A 20,871-nucleotide genomic window follows, 5' to 3' on the forward strand; every position below is an offset into this window, starting at 1 on the left:
CAACAATATGTAAACCCTCCTCCATATTAGTCAGTAACGAGGGTTATTGTTAATGATTTCGCAGGGGCGAGCGAGTGTTGGAGGCTCCAGGCTGGCTGTTTCTTGGCTGTCGTCGGTGCCAATTTGATGAATTGGCTGTGGGTAGTGACGCGCACGACGCTGTGCCCCCGCCTGCACGTGAGAGCGAACTGGAGTTGTGCAAGGGAGAGCGGTCACGTGAGCGTCCCCAAACGACCCAAGCTGGTGATGATTGGATCGGGCTGAATTTTAACCCCGCTACTGATTTATTAATCTTATTATTTATTGTATTCTGGAATAATTGTGCTACTACAGATGGTCAGATACAGAGGAGGAGGAGGAAGTGAACCATACACTGATTAGGGATTTCCCAATAAAAAAAAAACCAACTCCACAGTCCACACACTGCTGCCTCCTTGGATGCCAGCATGTCTCGAGAATTGAAGACCAACGGCTCCGTTTCTGTTTCTATTATCCGCTCTGCTGCTAACTTTGTAGGCATTAGTATTATTAACACGCATCTTTTCATGGAGTGCTAAGGTAATGCTGCTACTACTAAGGTGCCAGTATTAGTAACTATGGCAACTGATACAAGGTAAGGTCGCCAGAGAGATAAGAGATCTCACTCCCCAGTCCCCACCCTCTCCTTTAAATATGGATCATGCCGTCAACAATGCGTTGGTTGGCTGGGGAAGAATGGTGGTAGTGCGGTGCCTCACAAATTCACGATGAGTTGGATTCATCTCTTCCCTCGTTTTTTTTTTCAGTTAAATTTTTTAAAATAAACTGTGCATTGATCAGAGAATGCACGCATCCTTGCCAGCTGTATTTGTATGTATGCACGAAAACTTTACGTAGATCCTCGTTAACTGGTAGGCGTGTTTAGTAGTTGTTTTTGAACCAATGAAAAACTTCCACGTGCATGTACGAGTATTTCATTTTTTGTTTTATTTAACAAGCCAAGTGAATTCCACTTGGTTAACATGTGAATTAGCCAGTGAGGGAGGTCTTTTCTGTTATATGCACATAGAGCTTTTTCTACTGATTTGACCACCAGCTGCTGAACATGCCTTTTGGTTGCTTCGCGCTCACATGAAAACTTCTCTCCCTGAGTACTTCACTTTTGATGTTGTCTTGTAATTGATCAAGGGATAATTTCAAAAACCTCCTCTGAAATTTTTGACAATTTCACTGACCTCTACTAAAGTTTGTAAAATTACACAAATCTCTCCTCTCCTCGCGTTAAGATTTTGTTAACAAAGTTAGTCCAATTTTTTTTTTTTAAAAAAAAATAGCATTAATATAAAGTACTTTAAAGAGAGAGATTTTAGTATTATGTGGCAGACATACGGAGAGTCATTTCTTATTGTTATTAATAGTCCACGCATATGGTGGATACCACGCAGACTCGGTTCAAAAAACTAGAGATGGCTGTCCATAAAATTCCGCCTCAGTCAAGGGTGAAGCATTTTCTAACGCTTAAAAAGAAAAATTCCGCCTTGTCGGCTACGCTCAACCGTCATCACATTCGAAAATATCGCTGATGGTCTGCAGCCAATCAAGGGCTGATTAGCGTTTTAGATGTGTTCCGAAAGTAAAATTCTATACTAAAAAACAAATACAATTTAAGCCATAAGAATAAATTAAAAGGATGACCCATCTCGTCGATATCAGGAATTTTCGTGTCGCGGAAATGCCATGCGGTGATTTTCAATTGATTTTTTGTGAGTGGACTCGTTCGAAAATTGGTCGTTACAACTGCTAAATCACAATAATACGTTCCATCTAACCTCCACAGCGCGAGCGAAACGAGAATGACTTTTTGATAGCAGCATTCAAAGCTCAATTTGTTGAAAACAAATTTTTATTGGCACGAAAACGATGGCGAAAGCAGCAGTCGCAGTTGACCAATCAAATTCCAGCCTACGATGGCCACGCTACCAACGAATGGAGGCAGCTCTAATCCTCTGTTGGGTGCGCGAGTGCGTGCGAGACATCGAAGCTCCGGCATTCACTTGCGTATTTCCCCCAACTCCAACTCCAAGTGAAAGAGGTCAAATTCGATTACAGAAAGAAAGATGGCGACGCGGCATGTGTTCTGTACGCACCCACGCGGATAATTGCTCGTTTGCTCCTTCTCGGCTTTGTTTTCCTGTTACAATAATAATTAAAGCAGGTTAGATCTACTCGAACCAGGCATCAACCCTAGCAGCTGTTCCACACTTTTGTAGCAAGACTTTCGTGATTTGACCACCAGTTACCTACCCTATCAACAGCATGAACTATTGAACAAAGTCATGGCCAGGGGTAAAGAAAGTCAAAGGTTCATGGATGGATGATGGCAGCTCTACGTACTAACTACGATCCGGACATACGAAGCCCCAGTCCCAGTGCGGTTTGTTATATCATATATACGTAGTAGGGAGTATTAGAAAGTGGACTTTCCTTTGTCTGCGCCCCCAACAAACATGCTTAGAAGAGGGAAGAGGAACACACTCTCTCCGCCGGGGCCCCAAAATTCATCATACTATCCACCGCTGCTGCAACGTTTGCTGCATTATTACAGTGCTGGTAGGAGATTAGGGACACAACCTACATGATATGCATTAATGATTCCGACCTAGAAATGGGCCACTTTCTCTCTCTAACCTGGAGAGCTTATCTGTACCGAGAATTGCGCATTGCAGATACTCCTATGCACTATTAATTCATTCACTTTGATCTAGTGTACACACAAGAATGCCCCTGCTGCACACTCATATAATATACAAATATTTAACGAATGTTGTCTGAATTCGATTCGTTAGTTCGTATAAATATTAAAGAGTTGTAATTTGAGCTCGACTCGTTAACTCTAACGCGAATGGAATTCATGTAGGTGGATTGGGTCACTTCCACAATTTTGAATGCAGTAATTATTAGTTTAGTAAGTAGAATGGTTGCTTGGGAGTTCTTGGTTGTCATGTTCATTAAGGATGGATGGGAAAAAAAAAAAAAAAAAAAGGTACTCGCAGAAGACGTCAATCTATTACGCTGGCCTTACGGGAGCTATCGGGTGATGGAGAGTTTCACGCATCGGACCAAACAGAAATGTAAATGGTCGTGAATGTGTGGTTGATTTTGGTGTTGGAATTTGCCATTGGTCCGGTCCACATGCGCCTGGATACGAGCATCCCGAATGGGCGGTTGCAAATTCCAGTTGGCATGCATCATCATGGTAGTTAGTTAAACAGGCAACCAGCTAATCCAACATTGCCCCGTGATTTGATTTGATCATCATCAGCTGATTAAGATGTGGGACAAAGAGTGTACGAACTAGTAACTCATATTTATGTCTTTTTTCGTTCTCATAATTAGGGTAGCTAGCACTCTATAATTGTGGACTTTGTGAATTATGAATTCAGATGCTAAGGCCTGAAGGATTTATTTGAGAGCCACATGGATTCATTATTGAGTCTCGAAGCTAAATCTTCAGTACCCTACTCTTATATATATATATATATATGTATGTATATATATGTATATGTATATGTATGTTCGGGAAACGTGGCTTTCAAAGACATATCGGAGTAGGAGCAGTAAAACTATGCTCTCAAATCATACGACTTGATCCGTAGGAGCAGTAAAACTATGCTCCCACTACAATACAAGATGGATGGAAGAAGAAGGATCGGCTCGCCGGCGGCTGGGGAATGATAATTTGATACGTTGTGGAGGAGGCTGAAAGAGACGGAGCTGGGAATGGTGGGACCTGAAGTAGAAGCCTGACACGTGGAAACGTTAACAGGAGGGTTTAGCGCGAAATGAGTGATGTGGAAAAAAGGAGTGGGGCCAAACAAAGCACGAGATTGTAGGAACTGTCCTTATTAAACTACAAGTACCAGTAGCAGTATAAACTACTAGTATAAAGTAAAGGGGCAGTGGGCCTTTGCGTCGTGCGGGGTGGGAAAAACGAAAAAGGCGGGTTGGAGAGACTTTAAGGCTAAACCAGCTGCCCCAACTCCTTTTGGTTTCATAATTTCATGTGCGTTCATTCATTAATCAAATGTGGGTGAAACGTAAAGCAAAGGAACCTCTGAAAGGGCGAATGGAAAAGCGCCCCCCCCCCCCCACCCCTTCCCCCCAACAAAAACAAAAACAAAAAAAGGCATGATTCTTGTGGGTTATGAGATGAGCCCCCGCTTTTCCCGTTGCATAAATTAAGGGTGTGTTTGGATTGTTTGTTTCCGTCGGAAAATATTGTCGTTTTCCGTGATCACATTTTCCCTCACATATATCAAATCGCTACAGTATTTTTTCCATGAAAAATGACGAAAAATGCAATCCAAACACATCCTAAGTTTGCGAGGGGAGAAATGAATTGAATGGTACGAGATAAGCCCCCGCGTTTTCATTGAATAAATTAAGGTTTTGTTTGAATTGCGATTTTTTTAAAAAGAATTATTACGTAAATACATTTTTTAATCACTTTTTTTATCTCACATATATCAAATCATTACAGTAATTTTTTTTACAAAAAATTCAGAAAAATGCAATTCAAATGGGGCCTAAGTTTGTAAGAAAAGAAATGAATTGAATGATATGAGAGATGATATGTAAATGAAAATTTTCTTTTGTGTTAAATTAAAAAAAAGAGAGAGAGAGAGAGAGAGAAAGCCTGCAACTCGCAGTCAGTTTAGTGACGGACTGCTCGCATAGCAGTGGTATCCATTCATTTATTCAGAAGAAATTCTTTGTTCATGATAGGTAATCCATCCGGAAGTTAAACAATTTTTTTTACGTCAGGTGGTCATTCATTAATTTCAGTCCTCGGTCGATCCCAATCAACAGATTTTAATGTTTACTGCCGATGATATATGATCGCTTTCGATACATTCAACACCCGCTTAAAACGAATAGTAGTATAACAAGTAGGAATTTTACATGCGATTCTTTTTATTTTATTTTAATAATTGGATTATGTCAACACATCCGAAATGTAATTACTGGACAGGAAACGGAACGACATGCCATCAGCATTCATTAATATTAAGTAGAAGAAAAGTGGAGGTGGGAACGGTATTTGAGGTTATCCAAACATCAAAGAATATTGACTCTGCTTGGATTGCTTGTTTCCGTCAGAAAATATTATCGTTTTCCGTGATCACATTTCTCTATCACCTTTTTCTCTCATATATATCAAATCGCTACAGTAATTTCTTTCATAAAAAAATGTAATCCAAACACAACCTGCATTTTTCATGATTTTTCATGGAAAAATTATTGTAGCGATTTGATATATGTGAGGAAAAAAGGTAATAGGGAAATGTGATCACGGAAAACAACGTAATTTTCCGACGAAAAATTGTAATCCAAACAAGGCCTTAGTATTTCAGAGTGGCAGAGAGTTATCCAAAGCCATACGTCAGTAGTTCTGCTTTTCCATGACACATTTTTAAGGACACGAAAACATTGGAAAGCTACAAAAGTCCTTTTGTGAAGTACATCTACAATCTTGAGGGCAAAAAAAAAAAAAAACACTAAACAACCATTAAAGCATTTCAATTTTTATACATTTGGCCACTTAAAGTGTACAGGATTGGAATGATTCAACGGGTAACACACAGTTTTCTACCCTAATCTTGAAACAAGCACTTAAAATACAAACGCGGTTTGAAGTTTAAGTTACCCTCTTTGCATTTACTCCACATAACATCCAAACATGTCAAGATTTTTTATTTTGTGATATGGTGGTACTATTAGAAATTTTTTTTGGAAGTAAACAAAGGGTCTGTTTGGATCGTAAGTTATTTGGGATTATTTGATATATTTTTACTGTAGCACTTTTTGTGATGTGATGTATGTGAGATAAAAAGATATTGGGAAGATAAAAAGGTGTATTGGAAATTGTAAAGATGATGTAAGCAAATAAAATTGGGAAAATATGAAGCAATCCAAACAAACCCTTAAAGTAGCTTATGAATATCTTTATTCAGGAAAACGAGCAAAAGGTAGATTAGAATTTTTTGAAACTTTTGTTACACCGAATAACCAAAAATAAGGGAGATAAATTATTTTTCAAAGCTTTAGAAGTGCCAGGTAACATTAACAGAAACTTCACGGAAGGTTTTTGATACTAGTATCCCTTTAAGAAAATGGCAGTAGGTGCAGGATATTTGAGAGGGGGTTGGTGGGGCTGCACTAGACAGGCATGACTAGTAGGCCTATGCATTTAAAAAAAAAAATTTGAAGCTATACATATTATAGAGATTATGGGTTGGCCCGGGGAAGGGGCCGGGGGAGGGGGTGGGGGGGGGAAGCATGGGGGGTTTGTCCCGGAGAGTAATGGGAACGTGAAACTAGACCGTGACAATTGGGTGCTGAGGGGTGGGTGTGGTGCCAACTATGAGGGAGAGGATCAAAGGCTCTTTTTACCTGAGAGGTCAAAGCTGGAACCTCCTTTTCGTTGCGTGTTGCGTTAAGGAGCCATGCCATTTTTTCTGTTTCCTTCTCATTTGACAATTAATAATATTTGTTGGCGTAAGTTTTTTTTTTTCTGACATTTTCTTGAAGAAACTAAAAAATTCTGACATTTGTTGGCGTAAGTTCATTCTTATAAACTTGCTTCTAAAGCTACAAATCTGACAGCAATTATGTGCCTCTGCATACATATTTTATTTTTGTAGTCTAATTCAAATTATAATTATGTACTTCTACACATATTGTACTCAGACGTATACAAAATTCAATGCCTCGCGTGATGATCCAGGGTAGCGGCTCTCACCGGTGATTCTTAAGGTTCCAAGTTCGAGTCTCCGTTCCTCTGAATTCTTCCGCGCACTTATCGCATTCAGATCAGGTTGGGGCGTCAGACCCGGATCGCAGGGGATTAATCGGATCCTGTAAGGATTGATTCAGACACCTCTGTATCGACAAAAAAAAAAAAATAATAATAATGATTTGTTCACGTCTGTCCCCAGCCAAGAGGTTACAAAAGGCTGCAGCCTACAGACTTCTTGTGGGGGGTCCATTAACTGCAACAACTTATTTGTATGGATTTGAATAATAGGCGTGCACTAACAGTCGTTAATGATATATTAATTTGTTAGATTAATTTATTATGCACTGATAATATAATATTTTATTATATTAATAATTATAAATATATATTATATGTGCCTAATTTAAATTTATATTATATAACATTAAATTAAACTTATTAGTGTAAAAAAAAAAAAATTTGTAGACGGATATTAGTTCAAAAAAGTCCTCCATGTGAATAAATATAAAACATGCAATAAATATGAATGCGGCATCTACGTCCATAGGATGAATGGTAAATTTGGGGTGGATGAATGTGTGTACTGTGGGCTCCACTAGTGTTACCGTGCCTCGTTTACTTTTGGATTCAAATAAATACCGCAATGCCTTTTATTCTCTCTCCCACCAAATAGTGATGGGAGGGAACTGGGAAGGTGAAATTCGTGAAATCTCCTCCGCCGGCATGCCTGGATCAAAGAAATATATATAAACAGGTACATTCCTGTATTTCTGAACTGAGGGAGCGCCAGCAAGAGAGAGAAACTAAGAGAGATAGAGAGAGACGGAGACAGAGAGGGAGGGAGGGCGGGTTTCATGCATTGAACGGGTTGACCCATTTTGCACAACCATCATGGCCGTCGCAGCACCATCCCTGACCTCCGCCTCCTCCTCCATCGCCGGAGATAATAGGAAGCACTGGTGGGTCACCAACAAGAAGGTTCGTTCTTTCTCTCTGCTTGCCTTTCTCATCCCAAACTACTAAAATTAAACTTCCTAATAATGTAGTAATTTGTGTTGTTGTGGTTCGGATTTAATGGGGTTTTAATTTGGTGGCGGTGGCGGTGGGACGTGGACGTGAAATTCAGATTGTAGACAAGTATTTGAAGGATGCCAAGGTTCTGCTGGGAACTAGGCAAGACCAATCCGAGATCCTCTCGGCTCTCAACCTTCTGGACGCTGCTTTGGAACTCTCCCCTCGTCTCGACCTAGCCCTCCACTTGAAGGCTAGGTCTTTGCTTTATCTCCGCCGTTTCAGGGACGTCGCCGATATGCTTCAGGACTACATTCCCAGCCTCAAGATGCTCTCCGACGACTCCTCTTCCGATAACTCCTCCTCCTCCTCCTCCGCCCACTTATCCAGAGAGCGGGTCAAGCTTCTATCATCCGACCGGCAGGACCAAGAGCCTACCTTTAAATGCTTTTCCGTCTCCGATTTGAAGAAGAAGGTCATGGCTGGCCTCACTAAAAACTGCGAAAAGGAAGGCCAGTGGAGGTAACTATTACGATAGAATTCCTTTCCCTTTTCTTTTCTCTCTCTGTCGCTTGTCTTCAAAACTTCTAGTACTAGTAATGTTGCCGACTTCTTTTCTTAGACCTCACCAAAAAAAAGATTTTTTTTTTATTGCTAATATGCAAAATCCGGGCAATGCAGATTTGCTTCCCAGTCCCCTCTGTTTCCCGTGTTATACATCATCATTCCATGACTTTTTGTCTAATCTGTTTGTATTCTGTCGTTGTACTGGCCGGAAAGTAATTAATCAAGGACGTACGCGGGACTAAGACTCTACTGAGGGAGGGAGTAGTGCTAATGATCAGATTTTCTTCCGTGTTAATAAACTTGTTCAAACTCATGACCCATTTTCCTTTTCCCCCCTACGCTTAGGTACTTGGTGTTGGGTCAAGCATGTTGCCATTTGGGCCTAATGGAGGACGCCATGGTTCTCCTCCAGACTTGGAAGCGCCTGGCTACTGCAGCTTTCCGCCGTCAGAGTATCTGTTGGTCCGACGATAGTTTTTTCTTTCGCGAATTCCCAACCTCAGCTGACCTTCCCGCTCCCATTAACCAGCCGACTACGCCTCCCAAGACTGAGTCTGAGAGCATTTCCCATCTCCTTAGCCATATCAAACTCCTCCTCCGCCGCAAGACGGCCGCCATTGCAGCCCTTGACGCTGGGCTTTACTCTGAAGCCATCCGGCATTTCTCCAAGATCGTTGATGGGCGTCGCGGGGCCCCACAGGCCTTCCTTGCTGAATGCTACATGCACCGAGCCTCAGCTTATCGATCTGCAGGTAGAATTGCCGAGGCAATTGCAGACTGCAATAAAACTCTGGCGTTGGAGCCCTCTTGCATTGAGGCATTGACCACTCGAGCTGCTCTTTTTGAAACCATTCGATGCCTCCCTGATTCCCTTCACGATCTGGAGCATCTTAAACTCCTGTACAATTCCATTTTACGGGACAGAAAGCTGCCCGGACCTGCATGGAAACGTCAGAATGTGCAATATAGAGAAATCCCAGGGAAGTTGTGTTCATTGGCAACTAAAATCCAGGAGTTGAAGCAGAGGGTTGCCTCGGGAGAGACGGGGAATGTAGATTATTACGCTCTGATTGGTTTGAGACGGGGTTGCTCCAGATCAGAGTTGGAGAGAGCCCATTTGCTTCTTACCCTTAGACACAAGCCTGATAAGTCTTCCAGTTTCATTGACAGATGTGAGTTTGGGGACGAGCGTGACATGGAATCTATTCGGGATAGAGCAAGAATATCGGCATTGTTATTGTATAGATTGATTCAGAAGGGGTATACCAGCGTAATGACAGCAATTATGGATGAAGAGGCATCGGAGATGCAGCGGAAGAAGGCTGCTGCTGCATTGCAAGCTGCACAATCATTGCAGCTTCAACAAGCTCGTGAACAGTCCAAGATTGTGGAAACGTTCAACTCTGCGTCAACTGCCAAGGAGGTGTGCAAGGGTGATAACGGTAGTAGGCTCGAGAGTAAGGGTGGTTCAAATGCGGCAGCATCTTGTTCGGCATTTCAAGGAGTATTCTGCAGGGACCTTGCTGTTGTTGGGAATTTGCTTTCTCAAGTGGGATTTAATCGTCCAATTCCAGTGAAATACGAGGCTTTAAGCTGTTGAAGGTAATTGAACGAATGAATGATTGATGATGATTTATGAGGCGTTATCAGGAACAACCGTGGATCTTGAGAATCAGAGGTGAGCATGATTGAAACAGGAATAAGATTTTATCAGTAGACCGGCGGGGGGAGGAGCTGATTACGGACGATCAACTAGTATCACGTAGCATGTTTGTACAAAGGGAAAATTTAGTCACCGTCAAAGACTGCCGGGGAAATTTTTGTTACCTGCCTTATCTTTCCTTTCCCATCTTTTAGTTTTTATTACAATGTACCTGTACAGAGTTAAATTCAGTACCCCATTATTTAGTTCTGAATATTTGTTACGAGCTTTTAAGATTCGTTTGGTCAAGTTTCTTTTTATTTGCACCATTCTATATAGATGGATGGAACAGGAGAGGGGGTAAAACTAAAATTTGAGGTGGGGAAGCGGAACGGATGAGGGAGGGGGTTATTTCTGGTGTTATTATGGCTGCTGCAGAGGACGGGATGCATGAGAGTGGCTGTGCAGCGGCCATGAGTGCCACTCTTCCTTCTTTTGTCAGGCTTATCCTTGCCAAAACCTGACACTACACGAGATTTCATTAAGACGCAGGCGCATTCGATCCTTTCAATCTACTAGCAAGTAATGGTTTGCTTCATTCCATTCGATTAAATTACTCAAATCGCAACGAGAAGTACCATTGTACAAGTACTGCGGAAGACGGGGGTCAACCTGAACCTCATTTGTTTCCTTGGGACTAGAAGCCCATATCTGCTTTGTTGGAGCAAACATTTCGTTGGTCACCCGTGTCTGGGAGTAAGTATGCACCTCTTATCCTGCAACATTTTGCACAGGCAAACGCATCCGAGTTACTCGTGGATGACTTTTGTTTGTTTTTCCTTTGGTTCAAATCACTACCGTATATACAACACAACGCTTTGCATCCAAAAGGGGGCCACGGGTATTAGGATGCCGGATGATGATGATGTATCATAATCCATTGGCATTGCTGATGTAATGTGTGTCTACGGTGGGTGTATTTGCTGCCTTGTATGTATATATATATATATATATAGTGCTGGCTGGATATAAATAAAAAGGTAATCAATCAAAAAGAGCGGAAGCAGTGGCCAAAAAAAAAATCTGAACAAGTTTTCAGGGTCAGACAGAAAGCATGCGTCTCTGCAGCCAGAAGAAAGTAACTTAACAAAAGAGCGGAAGCATCCAAGACGATGCGTACTCGAAGAAAAGCTTAATCGCAGAAAAAGTGCGCCATAATGATTTCGGTCTGTGCTGCGGCAACCTCCTCAGAGGAGGGGCCGTACGCAACCTTGAAATTCAGCTTTTTCCAATTTTCTTTCTTTTTTTCTCTTACATGAAACATATTATTGATTCATTATGGTAAATATAAACCCCCTACTAATTACGTGAATAAAAACTTATGAGGCCCCGTTCGTACCGTCATTTTTCTCTAATTTTTTAAAAAATATTTTTCAATCATTTTTTTTTGTACTTTATATACATCATCAACAAATAAATCGATGGTTTCTTACTGAGGAAGAATTACTAATAAAGTTCCATCCGGCCACAAGAAGAAAAAAAAAAAGAAGCATATTTTAGAAGAGCAATTAAAGCATATTTTGTTGCTTGTTTGTTGCGAGGTGTTTGGATGACAGAGAAAGAAAGAAAGGTGGAGAGTTGTATAAAGAGTCACGTGCAAGCCAGAAAAAAGACCATATTTTGGGGGGGGGGGGGGGGGGGGGTTGTTTGAAAGTTGGTGTCCAAGTAAGGCATCATCATGGCCCCTGTTGGGGTTTCCAATCCCACATCGGCCGGGGGATTAGGGGGATGGGTAGTTAAGGTTGTGTTTGGATTGCATTTTCCGTCATTTTTCATGGAAAAATTACTGTAGCGATTTGATATATATGAGGGAAAAAGGTGATAGGAAAATGTGATCACGGAAAACGACAATATTTTGCAACGGAAACAAGCAATCCAAACAAGGCCTAAGTCTCTTGGATCGTCGTCAAAAGTTGTCGGCTTTTGACGATTGGTTTAGGGTCCAGGTTTGATTTACGCTTCTCTCTTGGTTTTCCAAGAAGGTGAAAGAAAAAAAAGAAACTTCCACTGCGGGTCGTCTTAGGTTGGGGATGGGTTCTTCTTTAAGACCTGATAGCAGTTTCCAGCGCAGGCTTGGCCCCTGTTGGGGTTTCCAATCCCACATCGGCTGGGGGGGTTAGGGGGATGGGTAGTTAAGTCTCCTGGATTGTCGTCAAAAGTTGCCGGCTTTTGACGATTGATCTGGGGTCCAGGTTTGATTTACGTTTCTTTCTTGGTTTTCCAAGAAGGTGAAAGAAAAAAAGTAAGGCATCATCAGCAGGCCTGCCAATGCCATAAAGGTAGCAACAGGTAATGAAAAACTTCTTCATCTGGGTTCTTACTCTAAATGGAAATGGAGGTTGTTTATTTACTTCACTCGGGCAATCTAGTAGGTGGTGAGAGTTAAAAAAAAACAAAACAAAAAAGTTGGGTCAAAATTCTTTCCCAACAAACTAGAAATTGGTTGATAGAAATTAGGACTTTGTTAGTGTGGGAAGTTCGAAGCAGTGGTGCAACAAATTGACAAATCTGGACACAAAGAATCTACTAGTTATTAAATTATTAAACGTGCACTGAGGATGCTAATCTTCTTGACACATACACACTACTAGATAAGAAGAAGAACAGGAAGAAGTTGAGAATTGGGATGTAGTAGTAATTATTTGTAAGGGGGAAAAAAACAGGAGGTGGTGTTTGTGTGTTGGGAACATCGGAAAGAGGAGAAGTCGTGGCCAGATATGATGATGTCAGTGGCTGCATGTGATGGAATCCATCATCAACAATCATCATGTGATGTGCCATGTTCGACGCCTTCCTCCCTCTCATTTTCTCCCAAAACTCTCTCTCTCTCTCTCGTTTTTTTTTTAATCAACGACAATTTTTATTTTTATTTTTATTTTTTTAAAAAAGAAAGATCCCAGTAGACTTGTGGAGACGGCCCGCGGATGCTGAGTACGACTAGCAGCGGAGCAAGGCTGTGTACAGTGTGTCGAGGATGACAATTGTGAGTTGTCAAAAGCTGGTGGACCAATTCCAAAACTGTGAGGTCTCCTTCCTTTAAATTAGATCTTAGCAGCAAACTGGTGACATTCAAATCTGACCGCCGCAAATAGGCTAATAGTCTCCTTACATTAGATCTTAACACTAAGCTCCCCCCTCCCCCGGGCCCCGCAGGCGGGGGCGGGATATTTTTAACTATTTTACTGGTTTCCTTTTAAGTTTTAAAAATTATATTAATCTTCCTTCAGCTCTATCATCTTATAACATTTATATCTAATCAGCAGCAATTGAAAAGTGGCAATAGAAGAGAGAATATAACATGATTTTAGCATTATCCCTTACTCTCTACAATAGATAAAAGGGACAATAGCATAATCATATTTATTATCTTTTCTCTCCTATTATAACTTTTTAATTGTTGATTGGACCTGAATGGTGCAAACTAATAATTATTAAGCGAGGAGGTTAGTATAATTTTTAAAATTTAAAAAAAGAGGCCACAAAAATAGTCTGAAACCTCAAGGGAGGATTCTGCAATTATCCCTTCCACTTTTCTTATCTGCAGGCAAGAAGGGCCTGGGCCTCTTATGGGAGAACAAAAATTTGCGCTTCCATTGCGGCCCATCAAAACGCGGTCCACTTGGACGATGGACTATTGGCAATTCAGGTTGGGAGAAGTAGTCCTGCTTGCAATCATTATAGAAGTAGTCCCTAAAAAATTGCCATATGACCAAATCTATATTAATTTGGTTTAGATTAATATTGGACTAAACTCAAAACGATTATAAGAATCTGATCACAAAATCATAAATTGTGCATTTCAGGATGTCTCCAAAATGAAAACTAAAATAAAAACCAACAAAACCATTAAGATGGATATCCAAATTTGTACCAATGTTAAAACAATTATATCAATAAATCAAATTAGAGATTGTGGATGGGTAAAGATAGAGGAGAAGATTGGTAGTGTCGTGTAGAGTAGGAAAGAGAGGAAGATTTAAGAGTTCAAGGGGTAATACAAAAGAAGTTGAGAAAATATGTGTTAAAAATAAAGGAGTAATAAAATTGAATATGCATTATTGAAGAGATTATCATTGGGAAGATTGATTATACGCTATAGAAGAAAACATCATAAACTATAAATTACGGAGAAAAAAAAGAGAGAGGGAAAAGAGAGTTGAAAAATACAAGAAGCTGTCTAGGAGTGAATCAAGAAAGGGGTTAGAAAAATTGAGAGATCATTTTTTGATTAAGGTACTTTAGAAAAGAGTTAAAAACCCAATTGGTTTGATTTTTTTTTTTTTATAAAACATCATAATTTCATAAAAATCTGCACTAATGGTAAAAGTTACATTCTCAAATATGCACAAATATCAAAGAACAGATCCGAAAAATGGATATTATAAATTTGAATAACAAATAAAAATTACATTATAAAGCTCCAAATTTTAAAAAAGTGAAATAAAATAATTATAACTCTATGAACATCTATGCATTCTATGCATACATAAATAAAATAATTGTAACTTCACGAATGTCATCAAACATAATTAGATAAAATAATTGTAGTTCCACGAAGATTCGTACATGTTTCCAATCGTTAAAACATCTATGCTTGTTTTCAATTGTCAGACTTGTTGATTAACGGTTTCAAATTCAGATATTATGTGAGGCTTACAGAATAGATCCAATAAATCGCAGATCAGATAAATCAAACCCTGGAAAAGCTCAGATCTAATAAAAGAAACATGAAAAAAGAAAAAGAAAAAGTAGGTGATTCGGGGACTAGAGAAGAGAAATCAAGTGTCCAGAAGAAAATCATGAGCAGGTAGGATTTTTTGAAGTTATTAATGAGATAAAACTATATTCATACTTTCTCTCATGCTGATTTCGGTTTAACAGGAGTAAGTTGCAAAAAATAAATAGATTAGATAAGGCGGTAAAACGCTAAATTCATAGTTTAGGGGGCAAGCTACGAGTTAATGATAATTGAGTGGAGTATTTTACAAATAACTGTAGAGTAAAATAAAACAGGGGTTCAGCAGTCCAACTTCTGGAAGTGCCGGTACTAAGCGAAGTTGGTGGTGGCTGGTCTTCCTCTTCGCCTCACTATATAATTGAGCAAGAACCCACGTTTAAAAGAAAAAAACAACAAAATTAGAAAAGGGAGAGATGGGTTGGATGAGCAGATTCCTAGCTGCAGTGACGTTCTTGGCCGTCGGGGTGATATTCTCCCCTGAAACCTTCGGATCAACATCCCCCCAGGATGGCCAGCAGCACCATCTTCCAAAGCTTCTTTCCTTCCTCAAACTCGCCCACCTCCTCTGCTTCTCCACTGCCTGGGGGGCTGCCCTCTGGGTCACCTTCATCGGCGGCATCATTATGTTCAAGTATTCCACAGTCCCCACCCCAACACCCCCCCCCCCAAAAAAAAAATCTCTTCTTCTCACTGAAAGTCTTGAATAGTGCCTACTAGTAGTAATCAGGGTTTTTTTGGGCCTCATTAATTTTTGTTTGTTTTTTATTAGGAATCTGCCTAGGCATCAATTCGGGAATCTGCAGAGCAAGATGTTCCCTGCCTACTTCTCCATGGTCGGGGTGTGTTGTGCGGTCTGCGTGGCGTCCTTTGCCTACCTGCATCCCTGGAAGACTGCCTCCATGGCTCATAAATACCAACTCGGCTTTCTCCTAGCTGCTTTCGCTTTCAACCTCACCAATCTTCTTGTCTTTACTCCCATGACCATCGAGGTTTCTTTCTCCCCCATTCCTTAATTATTTTCACCTATTCTTGATCGTGTTATCCGGTAATTTTCACCTTAGCAATATGTGTTATTCTCTCTTTCTTTCTCTCTCTGATAAAATAGTATAACGCTTGCGCCATCTTTTAAGTATCGGTACTATCCCCTCTCAGTGTTATTAATGCCTTGACAGTCCGCGGGCTTGAAACCCTGCCTAACACGTAAGTTCAATCTGCCGAGCTTTCCTTCTTTTCTTTGCTTAAACTTGGGCTGAGTGACGCACGGAGAAGCTACTTGATTCATTGCAAGTTCGTGGCATTCCGTTTTAAGTATTTAGAAGTCAAATGGCCTTCTTTTCTACCCGTCTCTCTGCACTAGGCAGAGGAAGATTCCCGAGATGGACCATTAGCTTAGTAGTGGAGAGTGCAATTCTATTAACTACCATGAAATTAAATTCACAGTGCTCCAGACTTTTTGGTTTGGATTGGAAACTCTGAATACTGAGCATGGTTATGGGAAGGCTACACATTTTTCTTTCCTATTGTTATTCTTGTAGAATGATGGACGTTTGATACAGAAAAATCTGGTTAAGATGGCATTAGGATATTCATGACTGCTCAATCTTCTGACTTGAGAGAGTTTGGGTTCTCAGCCAGACTAGGTTCCCACTCTCTAGTGTTGCAATGATTGGTAACAACCTCTTTCATGCTTCTTTTCTCTAACTGCTTCTAACACCTTCCTTCTATAGGGGTATCGTATTGCACCTTTAATGACTTGCTGTGCATAGCCTAACATGTTACTGATAAAAATTGCTCTGATGTCATTCTTTCACAAGAACAAAAAGAAGTTAATGAATCAGTTTTATTTTCAACTTCACCTGTAAAGTTGCATGGCGAATTGTCTTGATTTGTTAAAGACTTGCAGTCGGTACTGTGAAGATTCATCAAAATGTAAAGGAAGCATGGAGGAATATATTTTGATTTAGAATATGTATAATATCAATATTGAATGAAATAGAGAGTTACAATTAGACGGTTACATACAGTGAAATCACATACCCTTAGAGACTAAAGAGGACGGGGAAAACATTACTCCTTGCTGTATCTAGCTTGTGTTATCTGGTACAATAACAATTTGTGGTTTGGCTGTTGTGGGAGGATAATTGGGGGATATATTCACATTGGAAACAATGTCCTTGTGGCTTCTTTTGGATCCACTGAAGAAGAAACAACGGATTAGCGAATATAGGATATTTGGGCATCACATAACTCGTTCAGATGCCTTAATCTATTTTTCGAGCCTTTTAGATGATATAGCAAATCATGACATTGTCATTAGGACCTTGTTAAACAAAGCAGGAGGTTTGACCTTCTTTAGCCAACCTCACTGGGCAACCATTTATACATGTGTTGGCACTGAAGTTGTTAATATAAAGTCCTCAAAAGCGAGCTTAGATGGTGGGGGGATTAACCAGGTGTTCCTGATGTCCTTGGTTCGACCCTTGCTTCCCCATCTGCCCTTGGAATCTATATTTCACCAATGAGTCTGCAGTGCAGTATGCCAAAGGACTGAAAAGCCGAATTACTTGATGTCCGAACTTTCATTCACCAGTCAATAAAAGTCAATATACTCTAGAATTTGGACATGCAATATTTTCTTGTTTTATTTTATCAAAATGAAATTTTGGACAACTTGTTCCTTTTCTAGGTAGGTGTTACATTTTTTTGGACTGTGTGCTTTGCTTTCCTGTCGAAGACTCTGACTGTCTAATTAATAGCTCATGTAAAGCTTAACATTTAATTTTTACATGGCGTATACCACCTTGCTGAACTGTTTGTGCTGCAGAAAGCTAGCAGAAAATTTTGGTAGCAGCATAAAATTATTGGAATTGGTTAAGGGTAAAACGCACAAGTAAATTTGCTTCTGGGCTGTTTGAGAGCCCAAGAGAGCTGGTACAATTTTTGGGGCAATGGCTGCAGCAGTACAATATGGCAACTTACAGGGCTACAAACATATTATAGTGACAGAAAAACTAAAACACCATTAATGGGGGCACATGCCTAGCGCATGCGCACCAACTACACAAAACAACTTTCAAAATTACAGCAATGCATAGCAACATAGATGACTAAAGACATACTTAATAACAACAGAATCTAAGATCAACGTGCTCCTGCCCTGGTTTATTGGTTATGTGACGAGCTGAACTAGTCTACTCTTTAGCCGCATTCTAACTACTGCATCTAATGAGAGATGATATTTTATTGTGAGGCAGATGATGAAACAAAGGCACAAGATAGAAAGAGAAGCACAAATTGGGGAAGAAGTTGGGTGGACGAAGAATCAAGAAGTTGCAAAGGCAAATCCAAAGCTTGCTGCCATGAATAAGAAGTTCGGCATGATTCATGGACTGTCTTCTCTTGCTAATATAATGTCTTTTGGGAGTCTTGCCATGCATTCCTGGTATCTGTCTGGTAAGATCAGTTTTTAGGACACAGATTAGGAGAAGGTTTCTGGCCATTCTTCTACATTACATTCGAATGTGGACTTGTGTAAAGCTGGCTATAATTGACAATTGACACCAAATCTGTTGGTTCGGTGCCGAGTTATGTACGCTACTGAACAATAGTAAGAATAACGAATCCGCTGTGTCATGTTTGTATTACTGGGCATCATTCTGAGGAAATACAAGGGCGGTATGTGATAAAAATGATTTTTTTTTTTTTCAAGTGTTGGTGGTGGAGGACAGGAGGAGGGCTTGAATGGTCTCTTGTTTTGTAGAAGATGATCTAATCGTTTCTTGATAGTTGTCAGAGTGGACATGTTATATTGCCTTGAAGGTAGCTTGGGACGCCTTTTCTGATGCGAATTCGAAAGTCAGTATTTACTTTCATCTGTGTGCTGCGGACTATGACCAATCTCTCTCTGCCCTGGGCGGAAACCGGCACCCTTGCTGCTACTCCCTCATCGTGGCCATCAAATATCCTATGCAAAACCAAAAGCTTCAGGAGGAACCAGTACTGTAGTGTTTCGAGCTTTCCTAGACATTTTTATTTTTCAAAAAAAAAAAAAATCGTCAGTTTTCGGCCATGTGATTCGTTGTGGTTTATCCAACTGTGGCGGCGTGCACCATCAAATCGAAAGGCGCAATGCTTTGCCTTGTATGTATGGTGCGGTGTAGGTGTACCGATGTCATTTGGGCTGCATATCGATTCGACACTGTTTAAGTAATTGACGTATATTTAGTTGTAAAAAATGAAAATTAATTTGTTAACAGATTTTCTGAAAACAAGTAAATATACTAGTTACACAACTTTGGGTGGTAGTTAACATAATTAAAAATTAAAAAAAAAACTTCAAAAGATGACAGAAATGGAAACAGCACAAGGGTTTTCCTTCATGCATTATTGTATACTAGGAGTAAAATTTAGGCGCGTCATCTAGTGTAGGGATGAATGTAAGTCTGGGACGAGGAAATAAATTGCTACTAATCCATAAACAAACCCACCATGCTATATATATATATATATATTTCAGACTTTTAAAGTTAGTTAATTAAACCTAATCTCATATTTAACTCCAAAAGCCGGCAACTCTTGAGGTAAATCTGGGGACTTAACTATCAAACCCCGAAGAAACGATGTGGGACTACGGGAAAGTTAGTAGGGCAGCCTCTACTAGACCTTAAAGAAGAATTCACTATCCCAGATACCTCTCCTGCGTCTTTGTCTTTTTTTTTTTCAAACTTTTGAAGTTAGTTAATTAAATCTAATTCCAAATTTAATTCCAAAAGTCGACAACTCTTGAAACAAACATGAGAATTTAACCGCAATGGATCTTCTGTCCCACACCCTGTGCCACTCTCTATCCCATTTTTTATTATATTGCTATTTTTCCTTCATAAACATCATGTTTTAATTCTTGTTTGCTTCCTTAAGATCCAATAACTATTAATTCAGTAAAAAATAAATACAACAGCTTCAAAAAAAACAATATATAATAGAAAATTAAAAAATACAGCAGAAAATTCATAAAAAATCTCATTTTTTATGTATTTTAATTTTTTGAGTTTGTTAAATTTTATGTATTACTCAATTAATAGTTATTAGATCTTAAGGAAGCAAACAAGAATTAAAACATGATGTTTATGAAGGAGAAATAGTAATATAATAAAAAGTGAGACAGAAAGTGGCACAGAATGTGGGACAGAAGATCCATTCCGGAATTTAACTATCCAACCCCGAAAAAATGACGTGGGACTACGGCCACCATGCTCTATATGGTGAAGAGAATTAGTATGTTGCAGTTGACAAAATCAAATAAATAAAATCTATGGCTCCGTTTGATAACACTGAATCTGAATTCTGAATACTGAAATAATTAATTTGCTGAATTTTAAACACTGAAAAGATATATATGAATGTCTGAATCTTAATACTGAATTTATTTATACTGTTTGATAAATATTCATAACTTAATGCTTAATAAGTTGAATTGTACAATTTTGCCCTTCTATCTTTTAATCCAAAAAGGAAATAGAACCTATGATTTAATTAACTTAAAATTGTTAGGTATGAAAATGACAATGATTGTGAAGAGCAATGCATACAATGACAATGTTTCTTTGTGTGGGAAAAGGGTATGGTTTCATCATTTTGAGAATGGAAAAACGAGCTTTTAATACTCCAAAAGCACGTTCAATTACATTTCTCAATCTTGCATGTGCTTGGTTAAAGCGTTTTTCTTTTGATCTTGGACGAGAAACATTTCAAAAATCAGACAATCAATATCTAATATTTTGATATGGTGTCATAAAGTCACGTGTGTGTGGATAAGCTACATCACATGAATAATATTTATCTGCACAAAAAATATATATATCAAAATATAAATGTTTGTGAATGAAAATTACTTCAAAAAAATACTATTGTTAAAAAAAATTTTGAATAGAGAATATTAGGTTGTTTTGTTTAATTAGATAAGGATTTTGAATAGAGAATATTAGGTTGTTAATCAGATAAGGATTTTGAATGTAATTAATAAACAGGGATATATTTGGTAGATAAGATAAAGTAGTTGAAGTAAATCTCTTGATT

General features: G+C 39.4%; 2 protein-coding genes across 2 annotated transcripts; both read left to right on the top strand.

Moving 5' to 3' along the window:
• Window positions 1-7,431: 7,431 nt before the first annotated feature.
• On the top strand, window positions 7,432-10,281 carry LOC113735571 (uncharacterized). Its single transcript, XM_027262571.2, has 3 exons — window positions 7,432-7,756; window positions 7,905-8,311; window positions 8,702-10,281. The coding sequence occupies exons 1-3, from the start codon at window positions 7,670-7,672 to the stop codon at window positions 9,954-9,956; spliced, it is 1,749 nt and encodes a 582-aa protein (XP_027118372.1). The 5' UTR covers window positions 7,432-7,669; the 3' UTR covers window positions 9,957-10,281.
• Window positions 10,282-15,077: 4,796 nt separating this feature from the next.
• Window positions 15,078-18,440, top strand: LOC113735564 (uncharacterized). Its single transcript, XM_027262565.2, has 3 exons — window positions 15,078-15,427; window positions 15,566-15,785; window positions 18,051-18,440. Exons 1-3 carry the CDS (start codon window positions 15,210-15,212, stop codon window positions 18,264-18,266), a joined length of 654 nt encoding a protein of 217 aa, XP_027118366.2. The 5' UTR covers window positions 15,078-15,209; the 3' UTR covers window positions 18,267-18,440.
• Window positions 18,441-20,871: the final 2,431 nt, after the last annotated feature.

Source organism: Coffea arabica, unplaced genomic scaffold (assembly GCF_036785885.1).
Source record: "Coffea arabica cultivar ET-39 unplaced genomic scaffold, Coffea Arabica ET-39 HiFi ptg000062l, whole genome shotgun sequence".
In the NCBI taxonomy this organism is placed as follows: Eukaryota; Viridiplantae; Streptophyta; class Magnoliopsida; order Gentianales; family Rubiaceae; genus Coffea; species Coffea arabica.

Excerpts from the sequence above, each read along its gene's own strand:
- LOC113735571 (XM_027262571.2), top strand. The coding sequence starts at position 7,670 with ATGGCCGTCGCAGCACCATCCCTGACCTCCGCCTCCTCCTCCATCGCC. Across the intron at positions 7,757-7,904 it reads GGTGGGTCACCAACAAGAAG|ATTGTAGACAAGTATTTGAA; the intron begins GTTCGTTCTTTC and ends CGTGAAATTCAG. Across the intron at positions 8,312-8,701 it reads GAAAAGGAAGGCCAGTGGAG|GTACTTGGTGTTGGGTCAAG; the intron begins GTAACTATTACG and ends CCCTACGCTTAG.
- LOC113735564 (XM_027262565.2), top strand. The coding sequence starts at position 15,210 with ATGGGTTGGATGAGCAGATTCCTAGCTGCAGTGACGTTCTTGGCCGTC. Across the intron at positions 15,428-15,565 it reads GGCGGCATCATTATGTTCAA|GAATCTGCCTAGGCATCAAT; the intron begins GTATTCCACAGT and ends GTTTTTTATTAG. Across the intron at positions 15,786-18,050 it reads TTACTCCCATGACCATCGAG|ATGATGAAACAAAGGCACAA; the intron begins GTTTCTTTCTCC and ends ATTGTGAGGCAG.